Below are 24,711 nucleotides of genomic sequence, written 5' to 3'. Positions count from 1 at the left end.
TCCAGCTAGGAGATGCCGGTGGCATCTGGCAGGTTAAGGACTTCCCTTCTATTTTCTTCATCTCTCTTCCTCCATTACCTCTATATCTATCTCTGGTAGGGTTTCCTTGCGAGACGTCTCAATTTTCTTATTTCCATATAAAGATTTTTTTGTTTTATTTCCATCATGCAAGTGGGTCATAATAAGTGGCTCGCGAGACTTCTCTTTAAGTCACTTATTCTCAATTTTCAAGTGGGCCTTGGACCACTTGTAACATAGTATCTAACCCAGACCTAGGAGGTTTTCTTTCTATTGAAACTCAAATCCGAGCTCAAGGGCCTGGTGGCGCTTGACAAGGGCTTGTTCAGACCTAGAAGTTGTGAATCTTGATTTTTTTGCTTCACCACAGAAGCATAGAATCAGAAGAAACGTACCAGCGTATACTTTCATAGTGTATCTCATTCCAGTGGCTGTTATTTTCTCACCAAGTTATCATCGAGATAGAAGTGCGGTTGGCCGGTGAACGGTTGGACGTACCAGCATATACTTTCATGGCTGTTGATCCTCATCTTTATACTGACCGGTTGGACGGTGAATGACGAACGGCAGCGAGGAAGAACAGCGGTGAGGGAGAATGGTGATTGGCGAACGGTGGGGAGGAAGAACAGCGGTGAGGGAGAACGGCGGCGAACGGTGGGGAGAACGGCATTGGGAGAAGGTCGACCTGTCGGGGCAGGTCGGAGCTCGACAGGGGAGAAGGTCCAACTGTCAAAGAAGGTCGGAGAAGGTCGGAGAGGGGAGAAGGGGAAAAGATCGACCGTCAGAGGTTGTCTTGACAGGGGAGAAGTTCCGACCGTCAAAGGTCGACCATCGGAGATCGTCGGAGCATGGGGAGCTCGACCATCGGAGAAACTTGGCCGTCGGGGATCGTCGGAGCATGGGGAGCTCGACCATCGGAGAAACTTGGCCGTCGGGGATCGTCGGAGCAAGGGTAGCTAGACCGTCGGAGATCGCCGGAGCGTGATCGTAGGCGATCGTCAGACTATCCAGGGAATATTAAAGGGGCTCATTGGAGCTCGACCATCCTGTCGAACGAGGGGAAAAAAAAGGAAAAAAATCTCCCTACGTCAGTCGTTTTAGCTACCATGGGCGCTAGCAGGAAGAGACCAGGAGAGATCGATCGCGTCCTGAAGAGGGTGCAGGAAGGAGTTGACATCATCGACAGTATTCAGAGCAAGGTTTATGCCACGAATTATGCTAACCAGAAGGAAAATATCGAGGCGGAGTTGAAGATGGAGATCATGAAACTTCAGAGATACAGAGAACAGATCACGTCATGGATCCAGGCCAGCGACCTTGGCGGCGACTGAAGTGGCGATTTCAGGCGACACGAATGCCACGCCGGCGATACGCGTTGGCGAAGCTGCGACACCAAGTTCTACACCAAGGGGTTGTAAGACGAGGAACGATACGGTTGTGTCGGACGAGATGAACGAGTCGATGGGAAAAGACACGCCACTGCGCAGCGCAGATGTGTCGAAAGGGGACCCCGACGCATTCATCTGGGAGGAAATAGATCGTGGGAAACATACCGTAAAGGTTTTTCTGGGGGGGTCAGTGGCCTCACATCCCGACGTGTTGGAGGGCACCGTTACGAATTTCAGGCCTCAACCAAGCAGGCGGGAGATCTCCTCTGGACCAGCAAAGAAGATCACCCCATATCCTCGACAGGGCAAGATTCCGGCAGGATCGTCCAGGCGGCGATTTCCGGTTGGAGGACCTCCGACAGGACACCCGGGGACCACTGCGACGAAGTTCTCGGAGTTATGGCTACCGATCGTCACGGTTGCATCCAGACGGCAGGCTCCACCGCGACCATGGGGGAGGGTCCCACCGTGCCTGTTAAGGAAGGAAGAAGGAAGATAATGACATAAGCTCTAAGAGAGTACATGTGAGGGTATATGTACCCTAAGAGAGAGAGAGAATGATAATAGGGCTAATGGGCTTATAGAATAGGGCCCATTAGCCCATGAGGATTAGTATCTCACTAACACCCCCCCGCAAGCGAAGTATGGATGTCATCATGCCGAGCTTGGACACTGCACGTTGGAGAAGAGGTCGAGAGAGTCCCTTGGTGAGGACATTGGCGGCTTGATCAGCTGAAGGAACAAAATTCAGGTCAAAGATTCCCTCGTCCATGCGCTCCTCGAAGAAGTAGCAGTGGAGTTCCATGTGCTTGATCCGACCCTGTTGACCAGGGTTCTTTGCCAAAGCAATTGCCGACTTGTTGTCGCAGTAGAAGTGGATCGGGTCAGAGTACTCCACACGAAGATCATGGAGAATCCCGTAAATCCACTGGCCTTCAGAGGCCCCATCGGCAAGTGCTTGATATTCAGCTTCAGCACTGGAGCGGGACACTTTGTCCTGCTTGCTGCTCTTCCAGCTGACGAGGCTGCCGAAGGCAAAAGTGCAGTACCCCGTGGCAGAACGACAGTCCACAATGGAGCCAGCAAAGTCTGCATCGGTGTAGATTTTCACCGTCCGTTCCATACTCCGAGGAAAGAGCAAGCCTTTCCCGGGGCAGCCCTTTAGGTACGCGAGTACCCGGTTGGCAGCCTGGCGATGAATCTCCCGCGGAGAGTGCATGAACTGACTGAGGAGATTGACGGCGAAACTGATATCGGGCCGGGTGTGCGTCAAGTAGAGGAGTTTCCCCACCACCTGCTGGTACTGAGAGGCGTTCACCGGGGCTGAACCCTCCCCCTTACCCAACTTGACGTTAGGGTCAATGGGAGTACTCACCGGCGCACACTCGGTCATGCCGGTCAAGGTCAGTAAGTCGACGGCATACTTCTGCTGCGACACAAAGATCCCCCGGGGGGAGTAGGCCACCTCAAGGCCGAGGAAGTAGCGAAGAGGCCCGAGGGCCTTGATTTCAAACTCCTTGGCCAACGCAGAGCTGAGGTGGCTGGTCTCGGCAGAATCGGACCCCGTAATGAGAATGTCGTCGACGTACACGGCCAAGATAGAGACACCAGCAGGACGGGGACGGAAGAATAGGGAGGCATCCCCATTGCTCTGAGTGTAGCCCTCGGCCTTCATGACCGAGGAGAACCGGCCGAACCACATCTGCGGCGACTGTTTCAGTCCATAAAGGGACTTCCGCAGTCGGCAGACGGTACCCGGGGGGCCAAGGGTATACCCGGGAGGCTGCTGCATGTACACCTCCTCCGTCAAGTCACCATGGAGAAAGGCGTTCTTCACATCAAACTGCTGGATCTGCCACTGAGAGTGAGCCGCAAGTGCCAAGAGCAGACGAACTGTCTCCATCTTCGCCACAGGAGAGAACGTCTCGAAGTAGTCCACGCCATAAGACTGAGTGAACCCCCGAGCCACAAGGCGAGACTTGAGGCGCTCGAGAGTACCATTTGCATGATGCTTCTTGGCATGGATCCACTTGCAATCCACCGCCCTCTTGCCAGGAGGAAGGGGGACGACATCCCAAGTGTGGTTCTTGAGCAAGGACTGCATCTCCTCATCCATCGCCGCTTTCCAATGAGGAGAAGCGAGGGCATCGGCTAGGCGACGCGGAAGAGGATCCGACGTGATGAGAGTAAGAAATAGCCGGTAGGGAGGACTCAGCTGGTCGAAGGAGAGATAGTGAGATAAGGGGTAGAGGGGTGTGTGAGTGCACTGACAAACCCCTTTCCGTAGGGCGATAGGCCATCCCAACTGAGCATTGTCATCAGTAGACGAGGGGGAGGGATCGTCCGACGGAGGAGCGGAAGCAAAAGTCGGAGGAGAGGGTATCTCCCCGGGGTTAGAAGTGGGCTCCCCGGGGGAAGGAGATGGTGCACCAGGAGAAGGAGATGATGCACCGGGAGGAGAGGTGGTAGGGGGCAAGGGGGCCGGAAGGGAAGGTGAAGGTGAAGGTGGTTCAAAGGACCTCTCAGGGGAAGGCACGGGAGAGGTGGACGGCGACGTTGGGGTAACGGTCTCCACAAACGGGTAGGGTTCCAAGGAAGGGGTCGAGGAAACCTCATCCAGCGGAAGGCAGGACGAGGTAGAGTCACCGAAATAAGGCTCATGCTCGGCAAAGGTGACATTTGCCGAGATGAAGAACCGCCTAGACGGAGGATGATAGCAACGATACCCTTTCTGGAGAGAAGCGTACCCGACAAAGGCGCACCGAAGAGCTCAAGCATCAAGCTTCGTGCGGGAGGGAGCCATGTCGTGAACATACGCCGTGCACCCGAAGATGCGAGGTAGAAGCCCAGTCCGCAGCGAAAGTTGTAGGAAAGCTGTGTTCAGCCAATCCAAGGGGCTGCTGAACCCGAGGGGCTGGGAGGGGAGACGGTTTACGTGATGGGTACTCGTCAAGACCGCCTCACCCCAATAAGTCCACGGAACACTATAGTTGAGCAGAAGTGTACGGGCTGTTGACGTGACATAACCGATCCGACGTTCTGCCATCCCGTTCTGTTCAGGTGTAGCTACACAGGAGGACTTGTGTATAATCCCATGAACGGCAAAGTTAGTGGCCAAATCGGCATTGACGAAGTCCCGGGCGTTATCGGAGCGGAAGCGCTGGATACCCCAGCCAAACTGAGTGTGAACCATAGTGCAGAAGTGACGGACTGTCGGTGCGACCTCGGACTTTGCAGTCAACAAGTATACCCAGGTGTAGCGGGTAGCCTCGTCAACAAAGATCTGAAAGTAGCGGTGTCCCTTGAGGCTGGCCTGCGGGGCTGGTCCCCAAACATCACTGTGGATGCGAAACAGTGGAGTCGATGAGTGCGAGATGGACGGAGAGAAAGAAGAACGGCGATGCTTGGCCAGCTGACAAGCATCACACACAATTGTATGAAGGTCCAATCCAGTACACATCGAAGGAAAGAGACGCTGTAAAAAAGGAAAGGGCAGGTGACCCAGCCGTTGGTGAGCCAACTGAAGACGTCCTATGCGCTGCGCATCGACCGACATGAGGTGGCGGTGCACCAGAAAGCATCGAGAGCAACCCCCATCGTCCAACAACAGCAGCCCGTTCTCCCGCCTAATCGGTGTAGTCCGGTCCACTTTGTCAGACAGAAACATCCCATCAGGCTGAAGGTGAAATGAGCAGGAAAGACTGTCAACCAAACGCTGAGGAGACATAAGGATAGCTCGCAGGGCTGGGACATGGAGGACCTTGCTGACCACACCGAAGCCATCAACAAAGACTGCCCCAATACCAGCCACACGCAGATGTCCACCACCAGCGGTGAGGAGTGTACGGTTCCCACTATGCCTCTTGTAGGATACAAACCTGTCATTGAATGGGGTCATGTGTTCGGTTGCCCCCGAATCAAGAACCCAGCTCGTATCCGACACGAGAGGCGAGTTGAGGGCTGTGTGACCACAATACCACTGATCAGACGGAGATGAATGAGACATACCAAACCCGCCGAAATGTGCCGTTGACTGGGCCGGAGTTTGCATGGTAGCCACCTGGTCGCGGAGACGGGCCAAATCAGCTTGGAGCTGCTCTAAAGTCGCGGCCGAATTGGTGCTGGTGGAGGTGGAGGCGACCATAGCTTTCCCTTCGGCGGCCTCCTTCTTCCGGTTGTCGTACTGGCGCTTCTTACACCACTTGCGAAGATGTCCAGGCTTGTTGCAGTAGGAGCAAACCAGCCCGGAGGTTGCTGGCTCCGCCGTGGGAGCAGGGTTTGGAGAGGGAGGCCGGGTGAGAAGGGCGGTCGAGTCACGAGCCGCCTCCGGGGAGAGAGTGCCAAGGATCTGAAGGTGGCTCTCCTCCTCTTGGAGTTCCTTCACCAGATCAGCAATTGTGGGAAGGCCTTCCTTGCGGTGTAGAGCACGTCAACGAGTGTCATCGTACTCCTTGTTGAGACCATGGAGGAACCCCAAAAGGCGAAGGCGAAGGGTGTTCTGGAACGCCTTGCACGTCGGATCATCCGTCGGCAAGTAATAATCCACCTCGTCCCAAAGCTTCTTGTGTTCCAATGCGTAGTCCGAGATGGACATTGCTCCCTGGCGAAGGTTGTTGGCCCTTGCTACCAGCATAAAGAGACGCCAGTTCTCCCCTTCTCGTCCGCAGAATGTGTTCGCCTGGCCCCAAAAGCCTTTCACTGTGGAGCGGCAAGGGAACCGTTCATGGAACGAGGGCGCCAGGGAGTTCGTGTAGAGCCAGCCGAGGACAAAATGTTCTTTGGCTTCCCACGCAGCATAATGCGGATGAGTCGGTGGGAGAGGATCCTGCGTACAATGCTTGAACAGTTGGCGGGCCTCGAGAGTGGTCTCGACAAAGTGACGCCACTGTAGCAAGTTCGGGCCCTGAAGACACGTCGAGTCGGGAACCAAGGGCAGTGGATGAGTGACCTTGTGTGACAACGGTTCTTTCTGGAAATCTGCATCCGTGAAGCCCCCGGCTGTTGAGACCGGCTGACGTGTCTGGCCCGTGGAGTAAAGCTCCTCCGACATCGTACCCCGCTGCGGCTGCAGTTGTGGCTGCGGTTGCGGGTGTGGCTGCAGCTGCGGCTGTAGCTGCGGCTGCGCGTGCGGCTGCGGCTTGCGGCTGCGCGTGCGGCTGCGGCTGCGTGTGCGGCTGCGCATGCGGCTGCGGCTTGCGGCTGCGTTTGCGGCTGTGCATGCGGCTGCGGCTTGCGGCTGCGCGTGCGGGTGCGGCTTGCGGGTGCGGCTACGCGTGCGGCTGTGGCTGCGCGTGTGGGTGCGGCTTGCGGCTGCGGCTACGCGTGCGGCTGTGGCTGCGCGTGCAGGTGCGGCTTGCGGCTGCGCGTGCTGCTGCGGCTTGCGGCTGCGCGTGCGGCTGCGGTTACGCGTGCGGCTGCAGCTGCGGCTGGTTTCTCCGGGAGTTCCGCGGGCTGGCTACGGCTCGTCCTGCACAGGGACGAGGGGCTGGCCAAACCTAGGGTTTAGCTGGTTTGTTGGCCTGGCTATGATCGGGCTGTGGCTGATCTGTCGGTCACGTCCCGGGGTTCGCTAAACAGCGAGAGGGTGATGTCAAACCCTAGCTGGAAGAGCTCTGGAGCTATGATACCATGTTAAGGAAGGAAGAAGGAAGATAATGACATAAGCTCTAAGAGAGTACATGTGAGGGTGTATGTACCCTAAGAGAGAGAGAGAATGATAATAGGGCTAATGGGCTTATAGAATAGGGCCCGTTAGCCCATGAGGATTAGTATCTCACTAACAGTGCCCAAGGTGAAAGGGGCCCACACACCTCCACATGGAGGGAGGGGTGGGGAGAGGACTTGGGGGCCAGGGGGGCGCTAGGAGGGGGTCGTCCCAAGTCTTAGCAGAGCCGGAACAGAACCTGATCTGCCGGGATGGGCAAGATTGCAGCACTCGGACGACGGGAATGGAGAAGGATAAGGGTAAGAGACCCATGTATGCACATCTTGGGGAAGGGCTAGAGCTCCGGGATAAGGGGAGCAGGGTCATCCAGAAGGGACAAGCGGAAGGAGGCCCCACACCACACGAAATGGAGAAGAGGGGGGCGCCGCCAAGAGGGCACCGTTCCCCACGCGGATAGAGCCACGCCTGGAGCAAGCCGGAATTGCAAGACGGGAAAGGAAGCCAGGGACGCGGAGGTAGGTGATGACAACCGCTGGGTGGAGGTGAGATCCCGTTGGGCAAAGAGGGGTCAGCATGTCCCTCAAAGGCCATCCGGGGAGAAGAACATATACTTCTGGTGTTTATCGTCGGGCCACCACGTGCGCCTCTGTCGGGATCCGGTGGTTTGCCGCCGTTGTAGAAGGACAAAGCACCGCCAATATGAGTGCCATCAAGGGGAGGAGAAGGGAGCAATCGCCAGGCGCAAGTGGGACATCCGGTCCGAAGCCCAGGTCATCATACGGCCCAAGGAGAAGTAGACGGAGAAGACACATGTTCCAGCATCCTCCAAAAGTGCTTGGTGGGCAATGTGTTCGGGGACCATCCCGATGTCGAGAATCTTTGCGCCGGCTTATGGCAGAAATTTCCTCAGCTGGAACAGGCGGAGGTGCAAAGGATAGATGCACATTCCTTGCTCCTTCGAGGGGCCTCATTGGCCGTATATGTCATGGTATGTGGATGGAAGCAATGGGTCACTTGATACCACGGAGCTGAGGTGGCGGCGAGTCCTCCCTTCTGATGGGCTGAAAGCGTTAAAAAGATGGGGATACTAGTGGAGGTGCACAGGGTCCCATTAGTGAACCATCGAGAGATGACGTTAGCAAACCTGGTTGCCTCTTTCGGCCAACTTAAAAGCATCATCTCGGCGGGGTTAGAATTCGGGGACCCAAATGTGGTGCTGCTAGAGATCGAAGTGATAGAAGGGGAGGAGTTGCCTGAGTCAGTCTGGGCTCAGGGATACACATGGGCATTCAAAGCCAGGATAAGGGCCAAGACCCCTCCAGCTACGCCAGGAGAGTTTGGAAGACCGGATGCCCATCAGGAGACCGTGGAGGGGAAGGGTGATTCCCCTATGGGAGTACCGGAGGTCGGAGTGTCCATGGAGGAAGATGTACACGACGGGCGAGTGGGGCCTCGGTCCACGGGGAGGGCACATTATCGACCATCCCGCCGGCCTCGACCATGGAGGACAATGACTAAGAAAAACTCGAAGATCAAAAACCCAGGGAGGAAAAGGGCGAGACAGATAACTAATGACGATCTCTGCCGGTTTATGGGAGTGGTTTATCGGGGGGGGAAGTTGGCGCGTACAGAGGCAAACGGGAAGAAGACCTAGGTGGCGTCTGGGCACAACGGTCAGATACGCCTAATCGCCGACGGACGATCCAAGAAGATGGCAGCTCGTCGAAAGCCACATGGCTCCGCGCAGAGGACGCTGTGACATGGGATCAGCGAAACAGCGGGGAAGAGGCTGTAGAGTCCTCTAGCCGCACAGAGGACGCTGCGACAGAGGAGGTCCATGGCGCACATCCGATGATGGCTGAGTTGGCCGAGGAGGTGGGAGTAACCCTGGAGAGGGTGCAAGGGGGGGCAAGCATTGAATCATCACGGAATATACACGGACTACGGAGAGGTGTCTATCATGGAATATACACAGACTACGGGACGAAGGGAGGCGGGGAGTTGTGGGAAGCTATTTGCGTCAATGGGGAGCGGATGTGGTTTGCCTACAAGAGACGATGTTGGACAGATGGGACACTAAGGCATGCAACTCGGTGGGAAGGGGTTCTCTCGAGGGTGTTGTGGCCGTTAATGCCACGGGCAGATCGGGGAGCTTACCAGTGACATGGAACCGGGCGACCTTTGCTAAGGAAGGGTCGTGGACAGGACACTACGTGGCGGCCGTTAAAATAAGGAGAAGAAGCGACGGATTTCAATGCATGGTGGCATCGGTATATGGTCCAATCATTGCAGCCCGACGTCACGGATTGTGGGAGGAATTGGAGGTAGTCACCTCCCTCTTTCAGGGGTCCCCAATGCTGTTTGGCAGGGATTTTAACGTCACTCTAGAGTTGAGCGATAGACCAAATGGCTTGGGAGGCAGGACCCAGGATCAGAGACATTCTGGGCATTCATCTCGGGGGCGAGACTGCAAGAAATGGGACCGATGAATTGTAACTACACATGGCGTAGAACGAGAGGTCCTACCACACTCTCCCGCTTGGACCGATTCCTGTGTTCGGTTGACCTATTGGAGGCACACCCATTAGCAGATGTACGAGCACTCCCCAGACCTTTATCTGATCACGCCCCAATTATATGGCAGGATAACATTGTTCAAGTTAGACCCACCTACTTCAAATTGGACCGATCATGGCTACGTGAGAGGGGCTTTAGAGAGAAGGCGATAGCATGGTGGACAGGTTACTCTCCACAGGGCTCAGCCACGATGAGGCTAGCCACCAAGCTGGCGGCCTTGCGTCATTACCTCATCAAGGTGAAGAGACATATTTGAGAGGGAAGACATCGAAGACGGGATGAAGCCATATCGAGGGTCCAGCATTTGGATGCCATTGAAGATACAAGATGCCCGTTAGAAGACGAACGGGAAGCTATTTGCGTCAATGGGGAGCGGATGTGGTTTGCCTACAAGAGACGATGTTGGACAGATGGGACACTAAGGCATGCAACTCGGTGGGAAGGGGTTCTCTCGAGGGTGTTGTGGCCGTTAATGCCACGGGCAGATCGGGGAGCTTACCAGTGACATGGAACCGGGCGACCTTTGCTAAGGAAGGGTCGTGGACAGGACACTACGTGGCGGCCGTTAAAATAAGGAGAAGAAGCGACGGATTTCAATGCATGGTGGCATCGGTATATGGTCCAATCATTGCAGCCCGACGTCACGGATTGTGGGAGGAATTGGAGGTAGTCACCTCCCTCTTTCAGGGGTCCCCAATGCTGTTTGGCAGGGATTTTAACGTCACTCTAGAGTTGAGCGATAGACCAAATGGCTTGGGAGGCAGGACCCAGGATCAGAGACATTCTGGGCATTCATCTCGGGGGCGAGACTGCAAGAAATGGGACCGATGAATTGTAACTACACATGGCGTAGAACGAGAGGTCCTACCACACTCTCCCGCTTGGACCGATTCCTGTGTTCGGTTGACCTATTGGAGGCACACCCATTAGCAGATGTACGAGCACTCCCCAGACCTTTATCTGATCACGCCCCAATTATATGGCAGGATAACATTGTTCAAGTTAGACCCACCTACTTCAAATTGGACCGATCATGGCTACGTGAGAGGGGCTTTAGAGAGAAGGCGATAGCATGGTGGACAGGTTACTCTCCACAGGGCTCAGCCACGATGAGGCTAGCCACCAAGCTGGCGGCCTTGCGTCATTACCTCATCAAGGTGAAGAGACATATTTGAGAGGGAAGACATCGAAGACGGGATGAAGCCATATCGAGGGTCCAGCATTTGGATGCCATTGAAGATACAAGATGCCCGTTAGAAGACGAACACAAGGAAAGGAAAACATGTCGAGAGGTGGTGGAGGAGGATAAGAAACTCAAGATGGATTGGAGGCAAAGATTGCGACAGCTTTGGCTGAAGGAGGGAGACGCCCACACTCAGTTCTTCCATATGGTGGCAAATGGAAGGCGGAGGTCAAATCACATCTCTATAGTGAAAGTGGGGAATCAAGAGTTCGTGGGGGCACAAGCGGGGGGAGAAGCACTAGCGGGTCATTTCCAAACAGTAACTAAGCTAGGACCCCGAAACCAGTGGCCATGGAAGGGTCGGAGGGTACCCAGTTTATCACAAGCACAACAAGATGAGCTAGTGAGGATTTTTAGTGCAGAGGAGGTGAGGCCGGCGATCAAAGGATTGAATGGAGAGGGAGCTCCAGGCCCCGACGGCTTCCTCGTCTTTTTCTTCAATGAATTCTAGGAAGTTGTCGGCTTTGACGTGATGGATACCTTGGACGAATTCCAGAGGGGCAATTTTGGCCTGGAAAAACTTAATCGGTCATACTTATTTCTACTGCACAAGTGCACGGGGGCGGTGAATGTGGGGGATTTCAGACCCATTGCTTTGTCGAACTCCAACTATCTCATCATTGCCAAGGTGATGGCTAACCATTTGAGGGTGATAATTGGGGGTCTAATCGGTCCATTCCAATCGGCCTTCATCTCGGGTAGGCAATTGCAGGAGAACGCAGGGGAGATCGTAGCAACATGGAAGAGTACGGGGACAGAGGGCTTCATTTGGAAGGCGGACTTTGCGAAAGCTTATGACTCCCTCGATTGGAAATTCCTATGGTCTGTCATCAAAAAGAGGGGATTTCCTAAGGTGTGGGTGACCTGGGTACGACGGTGTGTTACATCCCACTCTTTCTCAGTCTTGGTCAATGGCCGGGCGAAAGGAGGGTAGATCCACCCACAGAGAGGATTCAGGCAAGGTTGCCCTTTAGCACCATTGTTGTTTGTCCTTGCCGTAGACATATTGGCCACTGGCACCTTAAGGCGTGCGAGCGAGGCTTTTTACGAGGCTTTCACACGGCAAGCTATCCGGGGGGCATCCCATTGTTCTAGTATGCAGATGACACAACATTCTTTATGGAAGGTTTGGTAACAGAAGCTCACACCGTATCGTCCCTGCTGGAGTTGTTTGCAGATATCTCGGGACTATGTCTCAATCGGGAAAAGTCAGCATTTGTGGGGTTCGGCCTATCCTCGGAAGAAAAGACTCTATGCGCCCGCGCGCTTGGTACACCCCGAGGCTCTCTTCCGATGAGGTATTTGGGGCTCCCTCTCACGAGAAGACGGATCTTAACCGCAGAATAGAAACCAGTGATCGATAAGGTGGAGCGGAGGTTGGAGGGCTGGCAAAGCAGGGTACTATCACGAGGGGGTCGCATGGTACTCTTGAGATTGATGCTCTCCGCTATCCCTATTTTCTACCTTTCGATGTTTAAGATGCCGGTAGGGGTGGCCAAACGACTCAAAGGATTAATGAGACGGTGTTTTTAGGGAGGGAATGGAGGAGGTAGAGGGATACCCCTGGTAGCCTGGGACGCGGTTTGTAGACCCATGAAACAGGGAGGACTGGGTATTCTTCACTTGGAATCTATAAACCTGGCATTGCTTGCTAAGTGGGTTGAACTGATGGTGTCATCGACGGATGGGCTAGCCTTCAAGGTGCTAAGAGACGTATATGATCTGCTGTTGAATTGGGAGAGAGGGTGGGCACGAAGGAGGGGGGAAACCCCTTTTTGGCATAGTCTGCGTCAAGCCATTCCTCACATCCGGGATTTGTTTGACCCCAAGTTGGGGGACGGGGGAGGATTCCGATTTTGTACTGATAACTGGACAAAGCACTGCCCCCTGAAGATGAAGTTTCTAAGACTTTTTGCGCTGGCAAGGAACCCCAATGTCGCCGTCAGCGAATGTTGGGAAGGGGCTTGGGTCCCTAACCTTCCTGGGACTTTATCGGAGGATCGTTTCTTGGAGTTTGACGCAGCCTTATCACAGGAACGATGTAGGAACACGACTTGAATCCACAAGCCTTGCTCTACTTGAAGTAGCTAAGTCCTGAATCCATAGAACTAGCTTCTCCAATCCTTGAGTCCACAAGGGGTTATACTTGAATCCACAAGCACACAAGCACTCTCTAACAAAGAGAACACTCCGAGGGGAGAAACAACAGTTTCAACAAGACAATAGATTTCAATAATGCTCATTCAGGGTACATGGGGGCCTTATATAGGCCACAAGAAGTGCAAGGTCGTCCATAAAGACTGTACCCATGATAAGACAACTCAAAACATTGAGAAAAACAAATCTGACAAGCTAAAACAGAGGATAAGCAGCTTGTCAGGCTTGAGCAGAGATATCCTGCAGATTCTGGGCCCTTTAGAAGCTGTCAGGAGATATTTGTGTGGCTCAAGAAGATCCTGATGGGACAAAACAAAAGATATGCAGATCTGACAAGTTAGAGCATAGATCCTGGCAGAAGAAGAATCTGGCAGACGATTCTATCAGAAGATCTTGTCAGACGAAATCCACTCAGAGATAATCCTGCCAGAAGATCTTATCAGGGAAAATCCTGTCAGAAGATCTTGTCAGAGAAAATCCTGTCAGAGGATTTTGAGGGGCTCTAGGTATATTTCTGCAGATTCTGTCAGTTCTAGAAGAATCTCCTTCTTGGGCCACAACTTGTTATTGGGCCTCAAAAAATGAGCCTCTGGGCTACATGAGAGTTGTTGGGGATGCATGAGACCATCCTACCTCTCAGCCCCTCGGGAGTCTCCCGAGATGGGTGGGTATGGCAGGGCCCGCCTTTCTCAGTAAAGGACGCATACTTGAAAATCCGAGGGAAAGTGAGGGACAACATCTCAACCAGTAATATATGCCATATCATAATGAAGCAAAAACTCCCCCTAAAAGTGAGACTTTTTGGTCGGTTGCTGAGGAGGAGAAGACTGGTCACACGGGTCTACCGCAGACAATGGGCACCGACAGAGCCCGTCTCGTGTCCTCTGTGTGGCGGGGCCGATGAAGACTGCTCACACCTTTTTTTCGCATGTCTTATTGCCAAGGGAGTATGGGCATCACAACAGATCTCTGGGGTGAATATTTCCTCAGACACCGATTTTTGGGCATCACTCACGACTGGTAGATAGTGGAGCAGAGCGGAATGGGGGAGAATACTAGCAACACTTTGGGCAATATGGATGCATCGACATGATGTGGTGTTCGAGGGAAGGACGGCATTAGTTGAAAACGTCATCTCGGACATTGCGGCTTTATTATCTTTTTGGGGGTTGGGGGGATAGAGTGAAGGTCTTAAATGGCCATATCTGTATATGATATGTACATATTCTTTGCATTTTTAATGGAATAGGATCCTTGATCTGTATCTGTATATGATGTGTACATATCCTATCAATGATAGGATCCTTGAGAGGATCCTGAACCTATCTAGGGGTAGTTTTGTCATTTAGCTCATAGGGGCATTTAAGTCATTTGCTATTATGTATTTCCCTTTAAATAGGGATGCCCTCCCTTTAGGAGGGCAACCAAGAAAGAAGAAGAAATTAGAAGAAGTGGTTCTTGTCCTGCCCCTCCCCTCGTCTAGGTCTGGTCTCTCTCTCCCCTTCTACGATCCTCGTCCTCGCGATCGTCTCCACTTCACCGCGTCTCCAGGCGGCTCGTCCCCGGCCAATCCCTATCCCCTCAGCTCGGCCTTCCCCCAACCATTCCCGTTTCACCTCTCTACAACGGGAACTTCTACCCTACCTCGTCCTCTACCCTCCCCCGATACGACCCTAGATCAAGGTTCGTATTAATTGGTATCAGAGCCAAACTCAATCTTGCTTCTGCTTCTGCCATCGTCCCCATGGAGACGAAATCGGAACGCTCATCCTCCACGGGGGGCATAGACGCCGACACATTAGCAAAAGCCATGGCCGCGGCGTTAGAGATCCAGCTCTCGCCTATCGCTGAGCAGGTGAAGATTCTGATGGCGGCGCACGAGCAACGTCAAGCAATGCCGGCACCCCCCCCGCTCCATGACATCGATCGGGACGCGGTGCACACCGCCTCCACAAGGGAGCTGGTCGTGCCGGACTCTGTGTCCGATGATGAAGATGCAGGCCTCCTCCCTCTGCCCTCATGGCCGCCATACCGCCGCCACTAGGTCGTGGGATCCTCGACCACGACGGGCGGCGCAGCCGCGTCTTCCGTGGCGGTCGCAACCCCGACCATCCTAGCCGCCCACCCTGACCATTCCCCACCGTGTCTGCACGGTCCAGAAGGGCGAGAATACCCTGCACTGACCGACCAAGGGCCTCCACCTCTGCTGATCGGTCCAAACGGGCGGGGGAACCTAGCGCCGGCCAACCTAGGGTTTCCTCCGCGGCTGCGCGATCCGGACGGGAGGGAGAAACCCGCGCCAGCAAACCCTGATGGGCCGCCACTACAGGGCAAAGGGCCCCTTGACCCCTGGCCCAGGGCGATGGTCGTGGACCTTTCCCCTCCCAAGGGAGAGCGAGGCCCAGTTTGCCCCAGGCCCAGAGGTAACGAGAATGGGCACACCACCTACTTGGACGGGCCCGAATTCTCTTATCCACCAGAGGAAGGTGGGCCATCCCACCCCCGGCCCACCACTTTCTGAAACGGACCCAACCCCTCTTGTCGGCCAGAAGAGGGCGGGCCGTTACACACCAGGCCCACCCCTCTCTGGGTCGGGCCTGAATGGCTTTGCGAGGGGCCCAGGTCACCCCCTCCGTGGAGGGTCGGGGGGCCTCCCCACTCAAGGCCCTTTTGTAGAGATTTAGGACCTGCTCCGCCCTTGGGTGGAAGGAACTACGCCCTAAGACAGAATGAACTTGGTCGACCCCAGCCACCGTGGGTCTCCCATGCCGAGCGGGACGAGGGACCACGTCTCCGGCTTGCTCCTCGTCGTCTGCCTGCTGTCCTTCCATGCCACGATAGAGAGGCCGGACTTTTATGGGGCGTGGAGGATGGCGAATGGGACCTTCGGTCAAACTCCCCGTGGCGTGCACCGCCTCGAGGGCTCCCGAAGGGTCATTCTCCAAACCGGGACATCAATCACGATCATGAACGTCCCCGCCACCGCATCGCCGAGCCTCCAATTTTCTTGGATGGGGATCCAGACCACTGGTTGAGGCGCATTGAGCAATATTTCACGACTACCCCAGTTGATGACGTGGAGCGCCTGCACATTGGCTCGTCATACTTGAACGGGAAAGCGACGGCTTGGTTTTGCTACATCGACGACCGCACGAGTTTCGAGGATTGGGTTGATTTCAAGAGACAGCTCATCAGACGCTTTGGTCTCCAACCACACGTGGCATACCGTCGCCTCGTTCGTCTTGAGCAGACTGGGACTGTGGACGAATTAGTCGCTTCTTTCATGGAGCTAGTGGGGTACCTACCCACTCTTGCCGACAACACCGCAATGCATGCCTTACATGCTGCCCTCCGTCCTGCCGTGCGCGCTGAGGTAAACCGACTACGACCTCAAACTACTGACGAGTTGATTGCGTGTGCCTTTTAAGCGGAGTCAACCCTAGCCGAGTTACAAGATCAAGGAGACCAACCACTGCAGCTCATACAGAATGAGGCGCCTCCTCCAGTACCTCCAGCCATTCCAAATGGCCCTTGAGCTGGGCGAGAACGGGCCCCTCCAACACGCCGCCTGCAACTCACGGAGGATGAGTTTCTTCACCGCCGGGCACAAGGTCTTTGTTTCCAATGCAATGATCAGTTCATGCTGGGTCATCACCACAGGAAGGATCTCCATATCCACATTGTCACATACCCACCGGATGACCCACGACCACCGGACAATGATCCTGCAGCCATGTCGGACGAGGACCTTCGAGGCCCCTAAGCAGCTTATTACCCAGCTTGAGGACAAGCTGGTTGTCGAAAGGGGGAGTATTGATAGGTTTCCTCGGCATCGGGGGCGTAATCGTTATTTTACTATGTTTCCTTTCTCTCTCTTTCTATCCCTTCAAATAACACAGCCCTCCTTGGAGGAGGGCAGACTTGAATGTTGGTTCTAAGTGATTAGTGGCTTCTCTTCCTCTCTCGTCTCCCCTACATCTATGCTCCGTCTCCCTCCACGATCCTCGTCCCTGCGATCGTCTCTACATCACTGTGTCTTAAGGCGGCTCGTCCCCGGCCGATCCCTTTCTCCTCCGCCCGGCCTCCCGTCGACCCTAGATCAAGGATCGTATCAGATGTGTATATATTCTTTGCATTTTTAATGGAATAGGTGGACCACCGGTTTCTGGGTGGTCTGCCCTACGTTTCTTTCAAAAAAAAAAATCATCGAGATAGAAGTATTATGTATTACTTCGGTAATAATAATTAGTAACGAATAGACAATCTTCCAATGCAATTCAAATAACGGCCTCTCACAAATAATTATCATCCAAACTGGAACGAAAGCGAAAAAACGAGAAAAAGTAGCTCTACTCACATCAGTATTTTTGTCTGATATGGCATCTATGTCAAAGTAAGAGGCACCAGGAATGCGAGATGTCTGAAAAATGACAAGCCAAATGCAATTATAATTCATTAAAGAAGATAAAACTTGCCACCTTAGTAATGGATCAATCATGATATTAAAAGGTAAATAACTAAATTTCAACAATTAAATTTTCTTTTAGGACATTAGAGGTCAACAGAAAAGGTTTCATTTGATGGAATCCACATCATACCGATATGATCGTCTCTTTAAGATTCAAATAGTCCAGTAACACAACAGAAAAACATTTTCATATCAACATACCCGAACTTGAGCACAATAAGAAGAAAAAACTACAGATACTGGTAGTACCCCGTTGCAAAATCTGAAGTTCAACAAATGACACAATTACAAACTGAATAAATCTGATATGATATGCATAATATCGAGGGGTATTATCATAAAATTTTGCTCCCAGGGGTGTTTTCATCATTTATGTTTAGGGCTTTTCCCTTTATACAGTTATCATTAATATTTTAGGGCCTCTCAGGAGAGAAGACAAGGAGTCCGATACATCTTGCGTATCAACGGACAACAAGAAAACTCAACTATGTATCCATGAATGGTTCCTTCTAGCTTCTGCTCGTACTCCGCCAGGCCACACTCTCCTGGAAGAATTCAAGGTCGCTGATATGATTCCGGGCCGGGTATATGAGCGTCGGCAGTCCAGGCATCTGAGCCAACCCACCGGCCCATAATCGAAGTTAACATAAGGAGGACAAAGCAGGAGAAGGGGGGAGGCAATCAGACGTAAGGGTTTCTCCCCCTCTTCCAGTTTCTCTCTTTCTCCTCTCCTCAGTGTTCCTTTCCCCTGACCTAGCTTCCGCACCTGCAGACGTTCTTCCCTGCCGAGACGGACGCTTATCCTCGGAGCGGCGATCGCCCTCAGTCTCCCCTCTCCCCCCTCTTCCCCTGTTCTCACCTCTCTTGTGACTAAACTTGACATCGACGAAGCCAAGAGTTGGAGGCTATCTTTTCATTAATCGGAGATTAGTGTCAGGTTGTTATCAGTCGCTCGAACCCGCACCCTCCAGAGGACGCTGCCAGATCCAGCCAAAAAAAACCTGAACTCCTCTAGGCCTCCTCCCATCCTTAAACCAGTACTCCTGGATTCTCCTTTTTCAAACTCTGACCAGCCCATGACTGGCCTGGCCCGATATGTTATTATCCTCTTTCTCCTTTTGCTTCCTTCTCCAAAACCCCATGGGAGGTAAAATCGTATCAGAGTCCATTCCCAGTGTCCCTTCCTTGAGAACGTCCATTCTGACAGATCCTCTCCATTCTAGCCAACATCCTCCCCCGACGATCATTGTTTCATCCTCTCCCTCCCTCTCTTCCCGTCCTCTTCCAGATAAGAACTCTAGGTTCTTATCAAAATCTACATTGTACTGAGGGCATTTCCTTCTTTCCGTCCACTAAGGGCAATTTTATCATTCAAGAGAGGTCAGGTTCCCAGCCAATTGGTTCCCTAAGGAGGGAAAGGAATTGTCATTTGAATATTGAGTTTCCTCTCTTCCCTTTCACCTAGCTATGTGATAAGAACCTCAGTCTAGGTCCGTATTGGAAGGAGAGTAGAGGGCGAGGCCAGGTAGACGTTCCCAGGGTAGGAGAGTCCAAATGGGAATGATAGGAGGGGCCGAACAGGGACCCAGTGAAGGGTTGACGATCAGGGATCGACCAGGGACGAGCCGCCTGAGGACGCAGTGAAGGGTTGACGTTCGCGGGAATGGGGACTGTCGGAGACGAGAAGAGAACCGAACGGCAAGGGTAGGGATTGGATTGGACGGGAGCTGGCTGAAGATCCGGTGAGACGATCAAAGGGATAGAGGATCGCTGGACGGTCAAGGGGACGGGACCGAGACAGGGAGGATCGAGATAGTGAGCCATGAGGACGATCTTACCATAAGTCTTGACTGCCCTCCTCAAAGGGAGGGCTACACATATTTATAAGAAAAGGAAGCAATCTACCCTAAAAAATGAAATGACTAAAATGCCCTTAGTGGCTTAAACTTCCTAAGATACCCTTGGGGGTAGAGGATCGTAACACTATGCTCTCGCCTCACAGACATTCTTCCCATCACAATTGGCCACATCCTTAACCTTCCTGGAAATGATCTTTTCACCCGATCTCTCTCTCTTCCCCCCCTTCCTCTGGCTGATCAGACATTCAGCTCTGGAGAAAATCTGCAGTTACTGGGAAATAATGTTGGAACCCATTGATATAACTTCAAAACGATTTCTGACTTTTAAAAGAAAAACCCTGAGTACATGAAAATCCCATTGATTCAAAGACACTATTCCACAAAAAAATCCAATGAAAAAACTGATGACCTTCGATTTTGGAGAACATAGTGAAGTGGTTTCTATATTATCAAAGGTGCGTCTTTCCAAAAGATGAAAAGTTTCCAAAAGAGGCTAGAAAGAAGCAAGTAAAAGAGGTACCTGGAATTCTTGGAGAGGGTTTCTCTTTTCATGTGGCATATACCATGATGCATCCAGAATCTGAGAGTTAAATACATCAGATTAATTGAAAAAATAATCTAAAATTCAAAACGCATCTTGAAATCCGACGGCCAAAGTAATGATCCTTTATTTCCCCTACGTAAAACATAATCAATGGCACAGTGAACCATCAGTATTCAAGGTTGTTAGATCATCAAGGCCCATTTAGGGCAGATTGGACTGAGTTATGGGCCAAAGGCCATGTACATGTAATAGAATAACCCTAGGAAAATGAATAAAAAAACCTAAGTAAAATCAATCTAAATAAGGGCCCGTTAAGGGCCCATTAAGAGCCCACTAAGGGCCCATTAAGGGCCCAATAGTGAGGGGCCCATTAGGGCCATATATTAGGTCCATTAAGGGCCTAATATATACTGGGCCTGATTTACATCAGGCCCAGACTCCAACGGCTAGAAAACTAGTCGTTGGACATCCAGTTGCAAAAAAGGGCAGCTGGATGTGATAGGTCCCAACGGTCATATTTTTCAAAAATATGACCATTGGAGGGACTTTTTTCTCTATCTCTCAGTGCATATTTGTATAAAAGGGCAAAGGATTAGTAATGGAAGATTCCAACCTTTTGTGCCCTATTTTCTGGTGGTCCTCTCTGTCCATCCTCCTCTTCATCTCATCATTTCCTCATCTCTCTCAAGAATTACAAAGGTCCAATACCCAAAGTATCTTATTCAATTTAAGGGTATATTTATAGTCAGGAACATAATTTAGCCGCCAACGGAACATAGTGAAGTGGTTCTATATATAAGATCTTTTTTAAGCTAGTTGATGCGACGTCTAATACAAAAACGTATCGAACGATTTTATAAAAAATATGAATGAAACAATCTTGAATCATGCAATGCGAATGATTTCGATGAGGAGGCGGAAGACCCAAAAATTGATTTCGATGATCTGACGAACATAGTAGATCCAGCAGAGTTTCCTGTTTCTAAAAATTATTTTCCAGAATCAAGGATCGGAGACTTCTATCCATCACATATATGCTTCAAGGGATATAACGGCCAAATCATCGAGATGAATAGGCACCTAAAACATCGAATATCATATAGACCATTTCGATTCGTAAATTCATTCTGAATTCAAAACTATTCCTTTCAAAAGAGGATCGAATACACGGGGGAAGTAGAAAACTCAAAATTTTAATTTTCCATTTATTATGTTGTCAACAAACAAATAATGTAGAAATTTACTTCTAAGATAAAGAGCCAATCAATGATACATAGCTTTCCCGTCAGGGGGATGGTTCTTACATCTTCTTCCCTAATAATTATCGAGGACATCATTTCGATTCATCCGTAACAAATATACTGTTTCAACAACTTGCAAAATAAAACTTTTTAACATCCGATAAAACGCACCTTAACATCGGATACCCGCAGATTCGCATGAAGCCATTCGGCAGACACAACGGGATCATCTACCTCATTTTTCTGCTCGGCGGCGGTCGTCATTGTCCCAATTGAATCCGATTTCGTTGAACAACGGACGGCAAAAGAGTTCTTTGAAGCCCAAATTGGAATCCTGCGCGGATTACAAAGGAAAGATGACTTCGATCTGACCTGGGATAGAAGTAGAAATCGACGACCAGACCACAATCTTGAAGATATTGCCGTCAGAAGCAGAGAACGACAGGCCATTGAAGAGATATCTGGACCTCAGTGATAGCAACTGGAGTGAAATTTAAAGCACAGTAAAGCTATCTATACTGTGTGGAAAAGAAGCATTACTATTTTATGCATTAAGATGGACCGGGACGGGACGAATTTCGATCCTCTTTGGAAAGGAATAGAAAAACCGTCCCGGACAGGACGAATTTCGTCCCGCCCGTCGTCTCGATTCAGAGCATGGACGAAGGACGGGAGGAATTTCGTCTGACGGTACAAAAACCGTCCCGTCCAGTTGTCCCATGACGAATTTTCGTCCCGTCCAGTTGTCCCATGACGAATTTTCGTCCCGTCCGGGGAAAACCGTCCCGTCCCTTGTCCTGGACGAAAAAACATTTGATATTTTTAATATATTAGTAAAAAATTTTCAAAGTTTTTAGATAAATATGGACGAGAGAGAATCCAAATGGACATATGTAAAATTATTTCTGAGCGGCGTCAGTTTGCATGCGCGAAAAAATATAGGGACTTTGATGCAAATTGTCATAGCGAGGCCACGTGGCTACATCTCAACCGTCGGATGTGAATCCGGCGGTTTTTCATCCACATTTGTCCGTCCATCGTCCGTCCATCATCCGAGACCTCCAGACGGACGTTTTTTTTTCTACCCACAAGAGGAAAACCGTCCTGTCCGATGGTCCCTCGGCGAATTTTGTCCTGAATCTTGTCCATACCCTTGGACAGGTCCAGTTTGCTTTCAGTTCGGTAAGGTTGACTTATCAATTTAAAGTCAAAGTCAAAGTCAAAGTTAAAAGGTACAATTTGAACAGAAATGGAAACTTTTAAGATGTTTAATCCTCAAAGCAGAAATTATTTTCACTATGTTATTTGATTGGTAAAAAAATATAATATTCACCCTTTAATGGATTCCACTAAACTTGTTATACCTTTCAAGTGTATTACATTTCTTAACCTTAATATAAAGAATATACATCTATGGATTGTAAGGGCCTCAAGATCATGGGTTCTGATCAGAGAGGGAGAGGGAGAGAGTAAGAGGGAAATATATAGAGTTAGAGAGGGAGAGAAAGATGGGGAAGATAGAATTAGAGAGGGGAGAGAGTTTGAGATGGAAATGGATGGATTTAGTGAAGGAAATGTTAGGTTCTATGCCTTGGTTTGTCCATGGAAAATATGATTCCATGAAGCAGAAGTGTGTTAATTGATTCATAATCGATCTTTAAAATCAATACATCAAATGTAACTTTTGGGGAACTTTTTCCAGCCTTGATCCGATCCCATTGAGATCGTTCTGAAGCCATTCACATGCCCGGCCTCAAGAAGTATCCACACGATCACTTGGCACTTGGATCTCCACTTCTTCTTCTTCAACTTTCCTTGAAAATCATGAAGATCTTTTCACCAAGAAGACACTCTCATCAGTTGAGAGGAGAAGAGAGAAGAGTGTTGAAAGGGAGGGGCTCTCAAATTAGGTTGGCATGGTGCTTGATATGAGTCCCTATTTACATTTTACTTAAGTTTTTCTCAAAAACCCATAAAGTAAAATACATTTACCAATGTCCGTATGATCTTATGTGTGTGACCCTCTAGGCCCACAATATCATTCTAGTTAATAACTTTAGTGGCCCAATGATAATTTTGAACAAAATTAGTAATTAAATATCAACATATAAATTAAGTAACTACAGATTAATTTAACTCAATCGATAGGTTAAGTTTCCAGCTTGTGGGGTTCTAAGCCACACCTCATGCTCTAGAAGATATTGACTAGTGTTTGAACTCTCTCACGTAACCTTACCATCATCCGTTACTGTATATGTATAATTCATCATCCATGCAAGACTCTCGACCAACTTAGGGTACGGTTTATCATCAAACCCTAATCTGTCATTTGATTAGTACTAATGCGTAACGTGGATCATTGGAGATAGCCTTCTCCAATATCGTCACAACCGTGGCCAAATATTTTCTTCATCATCTTCCTTGAGTCAATCTCCTCTTATACTGAGGGCAGAGGATCCCCTCTTGACCACTCAATCATGTCCGTGAGCTTCTCATTACATCCGAGCTATGAATTTGTTTGAATCCCATGATTAAAGGCTCATAAGTTGTAGTCAAAATGTAGTCGTCCATTCACGAGATGTCCTTGGTGTCTTAGGTCAGTGGATCACTTATACAACCATTACATGAATCAACTTGAATGGCGTTTAGGTATAGTACCATTCTTTCCCCAAAGAACACCCACTATATGTTCTTAGTGTCGCCACACTAATAATGACATGATCATCTATTCTTATAGTATAAGTATGATCAATCAGTGCTATTCTATCCATATAATTCGATGTGCATATCAACTATCCATCGAATAGGAATATTTAGAGTACATGTTTAAAAACTAGTGATCACTTTATTATGATCTCATCATAATTCATTAGGTCATTGCACGAATTCATGGACTTCATTATAATCATCACATTGGAATAATAATGAACATAATATTTTAATCAATAAACTTAAAGAAACATGGTTGTGTGATTGGATTTACAGAAAAATATCCATCAGGAAAGAGAGTAATAAGAAAATACATAAGAATTACAAGGTGAGAGATAGTGAGAGGGAAATATTATAGAGATAGAGAGGGGGGAGAGACTAGAACAAGAAGATAAATAGTTAGAGAGGGAGAGAGAGTAAGAGTGAAATATATAGAGTTAGACAAGGGGAGGAGTGTTAGGATGAGTGAGAAGGGGAGAGATAGAGTTAGATATGTGAGAGAGAGAGGAAAAGATAGAGAGGGAGGGAGAGAGCTAGCTAGAAAGAACCAGAGGGAGTCAATGAGAGGGGGGAGGGCAAGAACAAGAGAGATAGAGTGATAGAGAGACAAATAAAGAGAGAATGAGAAAGAGATAGAGATCCATAGAGAGAGAGAACCAAAATTAGGGAAAGAAAGAGGGAATAAGAGAGAAAGTGTAAGAGAAAAGGCGCGAGAGGGAGTGAGAGAGAGAGAAAGAGGGCTAGAGAGAACATAGTGTACATTAAGTAAATTCATAAAATGTAATAATAAATATTTTACATTTGGTTTTTGATTTGTTCTGACAATAGAAAACAACTAGAAT

At 50.3% G+C, this 24,711-nt stretch overlaps 1 protein-coding gene across 2 annotated transcripts in view; it reads right to left on the bottom strand.

Moving 5' to 3' along the window:
• Positions 1–21,672, bottom strand: part of LOC144704174 (thiosulfate/3-mercaptopyruvate sulfurtransferase 1, mitochondrial-like) — a 33,628-nt gene extending 11,956 nt beyond the window's left edge. The window contains exons 1-4 of one of the 2 annotated variants that reach the window (XM_078576467.1): positions 21,564–21,672; positions 21,332–21,494; positions 19,896–19,955; positions 17,406–17,468 (exon numbers count right to left, since the gene is read on the bottom strand). In XM_078576467.1, the coding sequence (XP_078432593.1) occupies positions 17,406–17,468; positions 19,896–19,955; positions 21,332–21,494; positions 21,564–21,610 (333 nt within the window). In that variant the 5' untranslated portion in view covers positions 21,611–21,672. Of the gene's footprint in view, positions 1–17,405; positions 17,469–19,895; positions 19,956–21,331 lie in introns of both variants that reach the window. The other variant, XM_078576466.1, reaches the window with a different exon arrangement.
• Between the last annotated feature and the right edge of the window lie 3,039 nt (positions 21,673–24,711).

Source organism: Wolffia australiana, chromosome 6 (assembly GCF_029677425.1).
Source record: "Wolffia australiana isolate 7733 chromosome 6, ASM2967742v1".
In the NCBI taxonomy this organism is placed as follows: Eukaryota; Viridiplantae; Streptophyta; class Magnoliopsida; order Alismatales; family Araceae; genus Wolffia; species Wolffia australiana.
The sequence above is the reverse complement of the archived record's forward strand: the minus strand, read 5'-3'. Positions and strand labels throughout refer to the sequence as shown.